We start from the raw sequence: 12888 nt of genomic DNA, 5'->3' as shown, positions 1-12888 counted from the left end.
TTTACTGCTGGCACAGGCCCTGGTTGTGCTCAAGGTTTCACAGACAGGCCATGCTGGGTCTGTCTGCACAATGCTCAGACCTCAAGCTGTAACACTGCGAGGTCCTGCACTTAGGGAGCGGCGTTTCAGACCTGAACTCCTCTCCCTTTGTATTAGTCTAATACGTAAAAGACATGACTTCAGTTATATATTTCACCTTATATTTCTATGCTGTTAACAAAAAAATGCATATAAGTGAAAAGTAGTAGTAGTACAGCAAGAAAATGCAGTATTTTATGAAGAGCGCATTCCCCTCCCCTTGATTATTGATGATTATTAACATTGTCACCTCTGGTTTTCCTCACACACAATGCTTGGGAACACATGAAACCCTGATGCTCTATCCAACACTCATTATTTTGACCACGCTAAACGCGCCACCATCTTCAAAGCCTTCTGCAGCTCTTTTCCTTCATTTTCAAGGAAGGAATTTGCATTTTTGGCTGTCAGAAACCCTCTCTTCTGGAGTCCTCTCATTTGCCTACCACTGCTGCGGACTCGTGATTTCTTTACCTACTTTCCCTAAAGATGCACTACCCCATTCCCATCCCTAAGGTCATCTCTGGAGATCTCTACCTTCAGGTGACTTTCAGATATACTTCTATTAAACCACATCAAATAGCTCACACAAGGATTTTTCTCTCCAATCACTCTGGGCCACACACTGCAAGCGGTAACTGAGCCCAGCTGTTCAGCAGAACTCAGGCAAAACTGTTCCCAAATGAGAGCACAGAGCATCTCGCTGACTCTGTGACAAATTACTACAGCCAGTAGCAGCTCACCGAGTATGACACAAGTGAAATGAGAGATGGAAACATATTTGAAAAGCAATACAAACTAACAGATTGAGTAAATAGCTGAAAACTCGTGTTCTCAGTTACAACCAATAAATTGCAGAACCTGCATTTTCAGCTTGCAAGTTATAATTTTGTGCCTTCTTTGAAGAGTGCTTTTTTCTTTTTAAATGCTGCCTCCCCAAAATTACCTGAGCACACATTGACCTACCATGCTAGAGAGATACTCCAATCTCCAATTTTTCTTAGTGTCACTTACTATTCTCTTTAATAACAAAGACTCTAGGAAAAAAACACCCCACCAAACCCAAAATGAAAACAAAAGAGAAAAGGTGACAAGCATTTGATTTCCTTTTGCTGTTGGAATAAGGCTTCCTGACCATCAGACCGAGCCTGAACCTGCACATCCCTAGCTAACTGCACTCTGCCTTTGGGTACACAGCATTTATTAGGCACTGCACCTCTGATGCACCTGAACTTCCAAGTGACTGACAGGATTGCACTCCTTGGCTTCCCCACTGCTTCTGGGTGCAGTGGTCGCCGCCTCTTTACAAATACCCCATTGAGTCATGTAACAGTGCTAATTCCAGTTTTCTAAGTGACTAACTCCAAATTTAGAAGTCACTTTTGGGAGGTCAAACTTGTAAACTGGCTCCATAACTGAGAGATCCACCCCCATACAACTAACACCACAAAGCATGACAGTAGGATATAAAAAGGTTCTCACCTTTCACAATCCAAACACTGGCAAAAATCCGAGTTAGAGAAAATAACATTTATGGCTGCGGTACACACAGAATACAAAGATTTGCCCTTCGGGTCAGGCTACGAGGAGCGTTGCGCTAATGCAGATTTTTCCAGTGTTTCTTGAAGATCTGCTGACAAAACCAGCATGTGTGACAACAGTCCTTCATGAATGCCAATGTCCTTCGAGCACCGTGGGCACCCGGTAGTATCAGCTAGTACTCCTCAGGGCTGCGTTTCTGTAATCGCTCACTCTGAACAAGGGAAAGGATTTTTCACTTACCTTGTGAAGCCCCTTGACGGACCAGCTCCATTAGGGCTGGACTCCTCTCGGCCCCTCTCCACTTCTTACGCTGTAGCGCGTTGCCAGCCTGTGGGGCTGAGAGCCACAGAGAAGCTGCTCTCATTAGTGGAGCTAAGATTACTGGGCAGAGATAAGGCATATTTTTGGCCAATTTTGTCTCAAATATGAGCATCACTCACTGGCAGAGCTGAAGGTCTCAGCCTAAGAGCCAAATAAAACTCTGTTTCTCATCTACTGCAGCCACAAGGCTTCGTGGCAGTGACAGGCTCCCCTAGATCCCCTTCAGGAGGAATTTATGAGCATGCCTGCACTCCCGCTTTCCCCAGGGCTACACTTTAGCTGCTGGGGCTGGTTCTGCAGCATCTCAGGACTTAGCTAACTATGCACGGTCAAACTGGTTTCACAATACACTACTGGGAAGAAATGGTGAGCAGCAGATAACGTACTAGGCCTACAATGATGGACAAGCAGCCTCAAGATTGCCCAGAATGCCACCTCTGCTGACTATCCTACATTTGCGGATTCCAACAGCATCCAGACTGGGTTTGAAACCTGTTTGTGAGTTTTCAGGACTCTTGCAGGCCTGCTCATTTCTAGCTGCTTCCTTCCCTGCAGGTATCAGCCTACTCTGAACACCTCCAGAACTCCCTTACACTTTCTTGCTACTCTGTGTTTTTCTCTGTCTTTGTCAGCAGCTTGTGGACCGACTCCTAGAGGTTCTGCAAAGAAAACCAGGACACAGTTCAGGACACTCACAGCGTAGTTAGCACAGGTAAGTTTATTGCTGAGTTGAGAGTTTCAGAGAGTAGGTAGGGACTTAAGTGGCTCCAGCTGACTGATGATAAAAAAACTATGCTTAAGATTTAAGATGGTAAACACAGGATGGTGCGAGATCACTTCCAACTCTACCATGCTCAAGCAGTTGCAGAAGAGACCTGCAGTTGCAAAGAGAATTGAAAATGCCACACCAGGAACAGCTCTAAAATAGGAAGGGAAGAGAAGGTCCACGTAACTGAACAACGATGGCAAAATTGGGCGCCTCAAAACAAAACTGTCAGCCTGCAGCCAAGAGCTGCAACAGCCAGAGCAGCAATACAGTTCATCTGCAGTAATCGCTCATCACCTTTGCCATTTAGCAGTTTATCAAAATAAGACACCAGATTTTAAAAATGTTCATTGAGTAAGATTCTGGACACCAAGCTTCATAAAATAAATATTAGAAAATGCATTTACTGACTGAGAGTTCAACTGGGATCCATTTATAAAACGGAGTTATTTCACAAAGCTCCTTGACTTTCAGTATTGCTGTGAAAACCAACTACCTGAAGAACCACCTGTGCAATGAATGAAGGTGCTGATTACCAGGTAACATGCAGACACTAGTGCTGACTAAGGTTTTGCTGAACTTTCCCAATGTCTAGAACTATACCTCCTCTTCCATATCTTGGATAATTACACCAAGTTCTATTACACTTTTTAAAAATTAAAGTTACAAACCTAAATCAACCTGAATATATTTCCCGACATATCAGTTTCAACAGTCTTAGGTGACCATCTCCAAGGAATTAAAATAAATATTTAACATCTGCCAGGCGTTCACATGGGCTCTTACAGATATACTCTTTTGTATGTGTAAATATGTGAGAGTTAACGGACTTCTCTCCTTTAAGACTCTCCTACACACGTAACTGAGCGTTAAATAATCCTCAGTGCTTACATACCCAAAAATCACCCCTAAGAGAAAAAATTTAAGTGAACTTTAGCCTGTTCTTCAAGTACTTTGTACCAGCCCGTTCCACTGAAATGACTGACTGCTTACCTTTCCACCTGCTATCTATCATGGCCCCCCACCCCAGTGATGGTCTACAGAGTCAGAAATATTTAATTCCCCAAAGAATTGTTAGTCTTGGGCACAAAGGCAGTTTGGAAAACTGTTCCCTTGCTCCCCCCCCACCCCCAATCAGCGTTGTTCATCTGCTCAGAGCAGAGGAAATCTGATTTTGCAAGCTTTGTATGATTAGTGAGAGACACTAGTAGCATTTAGCACTGGAACTGAGCCCAATTAAACATTTTCAGAAGAGCCTACATGAAGCGCTCACAATCACCAGTTTGATGAACCACAGACCACCTTCCTACTTTTGTAATACAAAACTTCAAAAAGTAGGTACTGTACATTGCTTGACACCGATGGACACATTTTGTAACACTGATCAGAAGTTTTTATACTTGTTGCCTAAACACTACCCCAATAATAGCAGACCATTTTAGAACCTAGCGGTAATTTTATTTAAAAAAAACTTTTATAACCTCATTAAGGTTGGTGCCAAAATTGGAACTGGGTCCAATGGTTTGCCAGAGCAGAATTATCCCATCATCTCTCTGAACAAAAGATAACAGCTGAGAAGTACAGCTTTCAGGATGCTAAGTGAAGGACATTGAAACAGCTATTCTCAATATTCTGCTGTAAGACTAACGGAGCAAAACTGCCCTTAGTGTACAGAAAGCTGTATTCATCTTTCATGGTAGGCTTTCTTTATTACCAGTATTGAAAATAAGTCATGAACATAAAAGCAGCAAAAGTCGGACCAAGTGCAATTATTCCCCCCCCCCGCCCCGGTCTTTCCCTCTCCCTCCCTTCCAAGTTCTCCGTGGATACAGAGAACAAAGTGTATGCCATGTGCGAATGTCAATCAAATCAAATTAAAATCCATTTTAAATGTATATGTACAGCAGTTACCATTCATGAATGTTACACAGTCCCTGCAACTACATTCTTTGCAAGGTAAGTCCTCACTTTTCTCTACTGAATAATCTGATGGAGAATCAGAAAGGCGGGGTGTTGTCAAGGAGTAAGGAATGATCTCAGGCAATAAAAATTTTAGGAATTCAAGTAGTACACCTCAGAGTCTTCTACAAAGTTCCAGAAAAAAATGGTGGCAACGTTTATATATTGCAATTTTATTTCATTCGCTCAAACAAAACGTTAGCATGTAAGAAATTTAAAATGACACAATATGATAAAAATAGCAGAGAATGAACTGAGAAACTAAAAAGAAGGTAAACCTAAATGCATGAAAAGTCAACATTCATTAGTGATCATCTTCAGTCTTCGATTGACACTTGATGCTCGATAACTTTTTAAAACAATGAACTGGAAATCATTATGACTATCTGAAGAGATTTCAGCACCAGCACTAAGATTTTTACATTCAGTTGGTTTGCAGTTGACTTGGTAGCCACTTGTCTATAGTACAGGTTTATCACAGGTCAGATCACAGTGTTGAGGAAAGCAACGCCTTCCTGGCATTAGAAAGGATCCCTTAAACTGCCCTCAGCTTAAGACATCCATTGTACAAAAGCACAGAACCACCACAATATGGTTTTTAAGAACTTATTTACCAGTACGCAAAATAATCTTAGCTTCTGCAGTTCCTTTTCAATACTGAAATCTCTGGAAATGGTGCAACTGTCAGTAGGACAGGAAACGTCCACAGTAATCTTTAATTCAATCCGATTTCCTGGAAAGAACCAATTCGGCAGTTTGGGATTACAGAAAGTATGTATGTAGAAGCAGCACAAAAGACGACATCTGTTCCTTTTTCTTTTAAACAGAAATCATGTTAATTGTAGACCAAGGCACAAAACGTTTAGTGCATAAGCCAGTTCCTTGCACAATCTAGTAGTTCAGCCTTTAATTTTGGACCACTTATACCCATTCACGCTATTCCACTATGCTACTCCTGAACTCTCCTAGAACAAATCAAACATGATTTCTGACAAGGGTAAACTTCCTTAATGCTCAAAAAGTCTGTGTAAAACAAAAAGTTACATCAACAAAGATGAAAATGCCTCCTCTTGTTTTGAGAAAAACAGTACTTGACAAGCTTACTACGGATTTTTTTTAATGCCTTCAATAAATGCATGCAGAAAAATGTTTTTTTCTTTTTTCTTTTTAAAAAATGGTTAATAAATTGAGTTAGGCAATATTTCCACTGTAGTCTTCTCCTAGAATTTGAACCTACAGAAAGAGGAAGTGTTTGGTTTGGAGAAAAAATTCCCATTGAAGCCTTTCCAAAGCTGTAAGTGCTGTTTTGCTTTGGTGTTCAGCACTTAAGACAGGATGTTATTGAAAGCATTTGTCCTACAAATGGAGCTGCATATACTTCCAAGCTGAAACATTAACCACTCCAAAAGTTGTACGTAAACTCTTCTTTTGGATCAGCACAGATCCCAAAGCAACATGGCACTGTTACGGCTCAGAAAAATTGACAGTGCAAAGGAAAAGGGAAGATTTTGATTCTTATTCTTTGTCCAAAGCACTACATACCCAGTTCACAGAACTGCTATTCCACTGAACTGTACCACATTAAAAAAAAGAAATTAAAAAGGTATAATCTCCCCTAAAAATGATTCTCAGATTGTTGACTGAAACCAATGGCATACTACTCCTGTTTTTCAGGGTTTGGCTTGTGTGGAGCTGTGGGGTTTTTTGTTGGTTTTGAGTTTTTTGGAAGGAGGGTGGCAGATAAATTAGGAGGAGAAGGGGACAATTACTGTGACCTGATGCTCCATCATTCTAAGGTAACTAACTGCTGTCCTGTTTCATTAAACAACCAAAAAAGGAGTCTCAGAAAAGAGTGAAGCAGAGGGTCATGGTAAAAAGGTAAAGGACAACGCACTTACACAGGGGCATCCTTGGTAATTCAGATGCCTACATGTTTGTTCTCTTACTGAGAAATGAGTTAGGTTCACGTGGGAGTTTCGGAACCATTATGGAAGTATTACTGAATTTCAAATAGAAAACTGAAAAAAGATACAAAAGGGTTAAGTACCTGGTTCCATTAACATGGTTACTGATAAAAGTCACATTTTCCTCATTATTACACATGCATGTAAGATGAAGAAAAAGTGTAGAAAGTAATAAAAATGTGTCACCTTCCCCCTCCCTCATCCCGCATCTTTCTGGGCATAAATCAAGCCTTACAAATGAAAAGGCTACTCTGTGACATGCAATTTCTCTTTTAATTAAAAAGCTGGCTGTGTTGTGTTACATTACAAAAATGTCCACATGCATAAATCTAAAAAAAGCCCCAAAATCTACTGTAAATCTACAACATACTAATGATTTACATTTGACTGCTGATTCGCATTATGTAGAAGTCTTAGATTTGGTAAAGCATCGTAACAATGTAGGAAGGCATCTACATCTTTAAACTCTGGACCGTATTTGCTTTTTTAATTTTCCTATAAAATTGCATGAAGGCTAACTAGAGAGGCTTCCTATCGTAAAATTCCAAAATCTTGATATGCCATCACTGTCTAGGTCACTCACTTACAAATATTGCCCTTTAAAAGCGCGCATTTCTAATTGTTCCATGTTTTGTGAACTGAACTTCTACACATCTGATCTTTTAAATTATTCATGGAAATATCAGATACAATAGGAAGACAAACCTGAGATACATTTGAAGTACAACAGTATAACTTGCTAACTCCTTCATTAAGAAAACCTCTCTGAAAAGCCTTCCCAAGCTTTTCCCTGTTTTTTGTCTTAACAAATTCTGAAACATGTGCAATTTTATCTTGACATGAGTAGAATTCAAAGCACTGTGATCTTGTCTGATAGGTATAGGAATTTCTGCATAATCATTACAGTAACTTTAAGAGTCTTTTCCACCCTGCTGTAAAGGTCAGAAAAAAGCTGCAAACTAGGAGGGGAATAGCATATCACCAGAGTGATGTGTCTGAAGCTTTTCAGAATAGGTTGTTTCTCCCTCCTTCCAAGTGTCTGTCTGTCTCCGTTTTCTTCTAACAGCTCACAAAACGTAGTCAGTTTTATACCAAGTTAAAGAGTCACATCGGCTTAGTACTAGTCTTTCTATGCAGTATTCGACTTGCTGAGTTCCTGCCTGATAGCTAGAGAGAAAGAGAGAGATGTTAGCAAATCAAATAGTCAAAGACAAGGTAGAAAGCCAGAATATACAACTGGCCCTTTACAGAAGGCTCACCCTGCTCCAACAGTCTTATAATGTGAATAACCTATACGTAAGATAGCTTCATGTGGCTTCAGACGAGTAATTCTCAACCAGGCAATACCCCTTCTCCTCATGTAAAGTTTTTAACATCTTATTTTTCAGTTCTGCATCTCCAGCAAGTCTATGACTTTACCTCATGACAATCACTACTGCTGGGATTATCAAGAAACATACGTGTGGGCTCATTTAATTCTTTTTGTTTGTTTTAAGAGCAGCCTCAGGGCCCTGCCTTGTTTGCATAGCACTGTTCTAAAAGGCTGCAGTACACAGCACAGTCAAAACATGTAGGGAAAAGCACTGCATTCTCTGAAGCCCCAAACCTGCCAGCTCTTTCTACATCACTTAATGACATCTGGTATTTTACCAGCAGTGGCATAAGTTTAATATGACTTGCCCAGCCCCCTTTATTTTGGTGCTTTCCACAAAGCAAAAAACAAAAAAAGCACACCAAGATAGTAAATCACACACAGAGTTTTATTCACTCCTTGATTGGCTCTCTCAGCGACTACAGAAGACTGCTCAGGAAAATATCTTCTGTTAAAATAAATTGAAAATTGTGAGAATTATTTTCTTTGACTCTTACGTTACAGACCAAATGAAGACTGAAGCTGGAAGCACAACCCTAGTCTGAATATTACCAGTTTTAAAATACATACCTCAGCAGCTCTGGATTATTTAAAAATAACCCATGATACAAGGATAACTGCAAATCACTCAAATATAGCATCCCTCCAAACACTTTTAAAAGACACTACTTGGTGTCAATGTGCTATTAAAACAAAAAGCACAGGAGTGAAAACATACAAGCACATCAGTCAGAACAGGTCTGGCACAAATGGAAGTATGCCACCAGACTAAGGACAAAGTTGCTTTTACCAATATATCATTCTTGGGCTAAAAACACGTTACATTTACATTGTTGTGCACCTGTAGCTACTTACTCCAAGACTGAGCAACAGCAACAAACAGATTGATACCTACCATCAATGAGTTCTTCCTTTAATTTTGTTAACTCCTTCCTCATTTCGTCTAAAATGTCCTATGGTGTCAGAGCATAAATAATACATTAGTTTTGCAACATGAACAGATTAGTTTTGCCACCTGTAATTTTCTGCTGAGAGAAATCCCAAATTCCAACCTTTCAACCACCTTCAACTCTTCTGAAATACATAACCCAAGTTTATTGCAAGTTAACCCCCCAAACCTAAAGCATCCCTAAGACAGTCTTACTGCAGGTACAATGAAGAAAAAAACCCAAAACTCTTCTGCAGAAGTCCAACAAATTGATTCCTGTAGAACTTAGGAGAGAAGGGACATACTGAAGTTAAAAAGTTGCTCTAATGTAACTGCTAAATACAAAAAAAGTAAAAAAAAAATATTTGGCACACCCCTTTAAAATAAGAAAGCTTTGCTATGGACACAACATGATGTGGAATGCAAAAAAAGTAGCTAAAAGTAACTAAAAACAGCAAGCCAAGCAAATATTCGAAGGAAAAAAAGGGGGGGATCAAGTTATCAAGGTATTCCCAGACGCCAAGTAGAATGTGAGGGAATGAAGGTGACGGAGTGAAGTGCTGTCCCCCACTTGCTGTCTTCTCCATGCTTTCATCTAAGCATTGTTAACTGATGATTTGGCAACAATGTTTTTACAAGCAGAATGGGGGTTAGTATCTGTTTCTGCAGAGGAGACTGTTACCTCCTGGCCAAATTTGTAATCAGCAGGAAACTCATCCAGAACACTTCAGCCACTTCTTTTTCAGCTTTGGATTAGCATACTGTTCACAACTGAGCGTGCGATTACACTCTAGCATATTCTAGATTTGCTGGGTCCTTTATGAGCTGTTGGTAGAAGACACACACAGGGACACACCTTCCCTGCCTGAAGTCATTCCTGGCATAAGAGCGCATATCAAAGCTGCAAAGGTTGGTCTCCCAATTCATCAAGTCTTAGACAAGACTGTTAGACAAGTGGCAAGAAGCCTTGGAGCAGCAGCATGGCCACCAGTTGCTGGGAAGGGCAATGGCAAGTAAGAGCTTGCCACGTGTCCACAAGAAATGGAATGACACTATTTTGCTTCCACAGAATCTCAGAGGCAGCAAGAGTCAGCGTGCTGGAAACTTGGGAGAGCTGTGCTTTATGGGATGATAGGATCCCCATCCTCTGTGCCTTCAACTTGAAAGAACCAAAAGAGAAGAAAAAGCAGCCGGACTGCTATCTGCAGCAGCATTTCATCGAAGCACAGGAGTATCCCTTGAACTCTACCCACACACACACACTCCAGAACCACAGATCCAGAACCAGATCTAGAACCACATACCAAGCTGGGACCCACTCTAGATCTGCCAGTCAAACTGGAACATGATCTAGAACCCAACACCAACCCAGAAACCAATCTAGAAGCCAGCCATCAACCCAGAACCTGTCACTGAACTAGGAACACACTCTAGAACTTACTGTTCAGCAGGAACATGATCTAGAACCAAAATTCACCAAGCTGGTAACACTCTAGAACCAATCACCGAGCCAGAAATACACTGTAGAACTGTACACCAAGCCAGAACATTATATAGAACCAAATGCCAACTTGGAACCCAATCTAGAACAAAACACTGATCCAGAACCCCGATACAGAACCAAACCCACCATGCTGAAAAACCCACTCCCAAAACCCCCTCTTCCCACACCGGGACCACATGGATCCAAATGCCACTTGAGGAAGATCCCTCACCTCCAACTCCACCCCCTCTAAAAAGCACTCCCGCCAACAGGCCTCACAAACAACCAAACTCACCAAGTCTGGAACCCACCCGCTGTACAACCAACCACCGCTCTACAGACTCCTGAATGTAGAGTCCCCTGGCAACAGCAATCACACCATTTTCCCCTTTTCAAGGACAGGGATCCAACTTCAGCAGAGCTTTGCCTGGAAAAGAGGCAGACCACACCCACAATACACTGTGTGCTCATAGTCTCTGCCAGTAAAGTAACTAGCACCACCATCTCAACATGCTCCCCAAGAAAAGGGGCTTCCACCAGCTCAACATGGGCAAATGCAGCCAAAAACCAGTACCAAAACCTCAGATGTGACTCCCCATACCAGACAATTCAGACTGGCACTGAGAAAGCACGCTACTGCTTTTGCCCAAGCCTCACTCAGCAAGCCACCAGCGGGCCAGCTACCCTAATCATACCACTCCTCTACACCAAGGACACCATGCTGAAATGCTGGTCACCTACAGGAACCAGGCTTCCCTGCTGCACTTTGTCCTCACAGTTCCCAGAGACCCTAAAGATTGCTAGACGTGCCACGAAGCACAATAGGGCAAAAATACACAGCAGCATTCTTGCACATGGACAACACCAAACACCTTACACAAGTCTGCTTGGGTCAGCATCAGGCAACAACTGCTCTCAAAAGGACATCTGCACTGAAAGCACCTACCAGCAGCAGCAAAGATTATAATCTTGGGGCCTCCTCAGTAGTCAGAAGAACACAAATACCTTACACTCAGTTTGCTCCTCTGGGGGCTCCTGTTCTTAGGAGCTGGAACATTTGCTCAGTCTAAAGGTCACTAATGCTCTTAACTGATAGCTCCTGTCTTCATACAAGTCACAAGAAATCCCTTGCCAAGCCTGTGGCTGCACAGGTTTGTCTGTTCAGCAACTATACTGGACAAGGGCCTGTTACCTACAGGTAACCTATCAAACTATTTCCAAAGCATCCCATAGTATCTTTTCCTCATCTAACAGCAGGCAGCTGCCGCCTTCTTCCCACAAGACTGTCCTCTGCTCTTAGCCAGGTTAGCTAACACAAAAGGTGGTATCACTGGATGCTCTTTCACCACCAAACTGACGACCATGGGTGCTCATATCTGATATAAATTGGTGATACTTGTTCTGCAAGAACTGCTCTGAGAGCTTCTTTGTTTGTCTGTATAGAGAGAAGGGAAGCAGTGTTTCCAGGGAAACCAGTTTCCCAGTTCCATCCATAGTATCAACACCATCTTGTGTGTGCTGCCTAATGAAAAAGCAGGAATAAGCACCTGTGAGAATGTAATGAGACTGTGTAAGCCACCATCCTCCAGTTACAGCTCCTAAAAATACTGAAACACGTCTGCAGAAAAATAATGACTAATAATTAGTAAATCATTATTTAAGTTTGGAACTAGTTAAGAAAACAGTTAAAAACTGTTATTGGACAGCTACAAGCCCTATACCCAAGTTTCCTATACAAAGCATTATATACATACCTGCTTCAATCTGTCATAATCTAGACCTTCTGACTGTACTCCATTGGCACTGGGTTGCCCCATTGGTGTAGATTTTGGTCTGCAGTACAAAAACACATCCATGAATTACTGGTCACTCATGATTACAGGATACATAGGACTTCCCCATCAAACTCAAACATTCATCTATCAAAACCATAGCAAAGAATCAGAATGGAAAAAAAATATATTGGGAGTGGGAGGGCAGGAAAATCAGGCAGACCCAAAATACCACACAGAATAGAAAGCAACAACCAAGAATGTTTTCCACATACTGGAAATAAATGTTACTGTAAGAATACAAGTTATTAGTTCAAAACAAGAACATTTCAAGTAGCAGATTTCATTGTCAGTGGCTTCTTATTTTTTCAATATTTTTCAATGTCAAATACTTTCCCTTCTCCCTTTTCAACTGCTTACTCATTTCAAAAGAGGCCCTCTCAAAGAAACACTCCCACTAGCTAATGGCTACATGTTGATGCTGCAACTGTATGAATTCTGTGGAATCACCCTGGCTTTTCAGGGTGATTTCAGGTTTTCAGGATTTGACAGGACAAAGCTGAGCAACCTCATCTAACTCCCTTCCAACCTAACTAAATTATTCCAGCAATTGCTTTCTAAAGCTCCTGTAAGCAAATACTGGAACAGCAGCAAGGTAATACTTGAGAGGAAGTTCTAGTGCTTTAGACTATGTAATATTTAA

The 12888-nt window shown here is 41.3% G+C and overlaps 1 protein-coding gene across 6 annotated transcripts in view; it reads right to left on the bottom strand.

Annotated features, from left to right (window-relative positions):
- Positions 1–6884: 6884 nt before the first annotated feature.
- Positions 6885–12888, bottom strand: part of ENAH (ENAH actin regulator) — a 95130-nt gene continuing 89126 nt past the window's right edge. For all 6 annotated transcript variants that reach the window (XM_075088758.1, XM_075088762.1, XM_075088763.1 and 3 more), the window contains 3 exons: positions 12168–12246; positions 8898–8955; positions 6885–7797 (listed from right to left, as the gene is read on the bottom strand). In XM_075088758.1, the coding sequence (XP_074944859.1) occupies positions 7760–7797; positions 8898–8955; positions 12168–12246 (175 nt within the window). In that variant the 3' untranslated portion in view covers positions 6885–7759. The remainder of the gene's footprint in view (positions 7798–8897; positions 8956–12167; positions 12247–12888) is intronic.

Source organism: Phalacrocorax aristotelis, chromosome 3 (genome assembly GCF_949628215.1).
Source record: "Phalacrocorax aristotelis chromosome 3, bGulAri2.1, whole genome shotgun sequence".
Taxonomy (NCBI): Eukaryota; Metazoa; Chordata; class Aves; order Suliformes; family Phalacrocoracidae; genus Phalacrocorax; species Phalacrocorax aristotelis.
The sequence above is the reverse complement of the archived record's forward strand: the minus strand, read 5'-3'. Positions and strand labels throughout refer to the sequence as shown.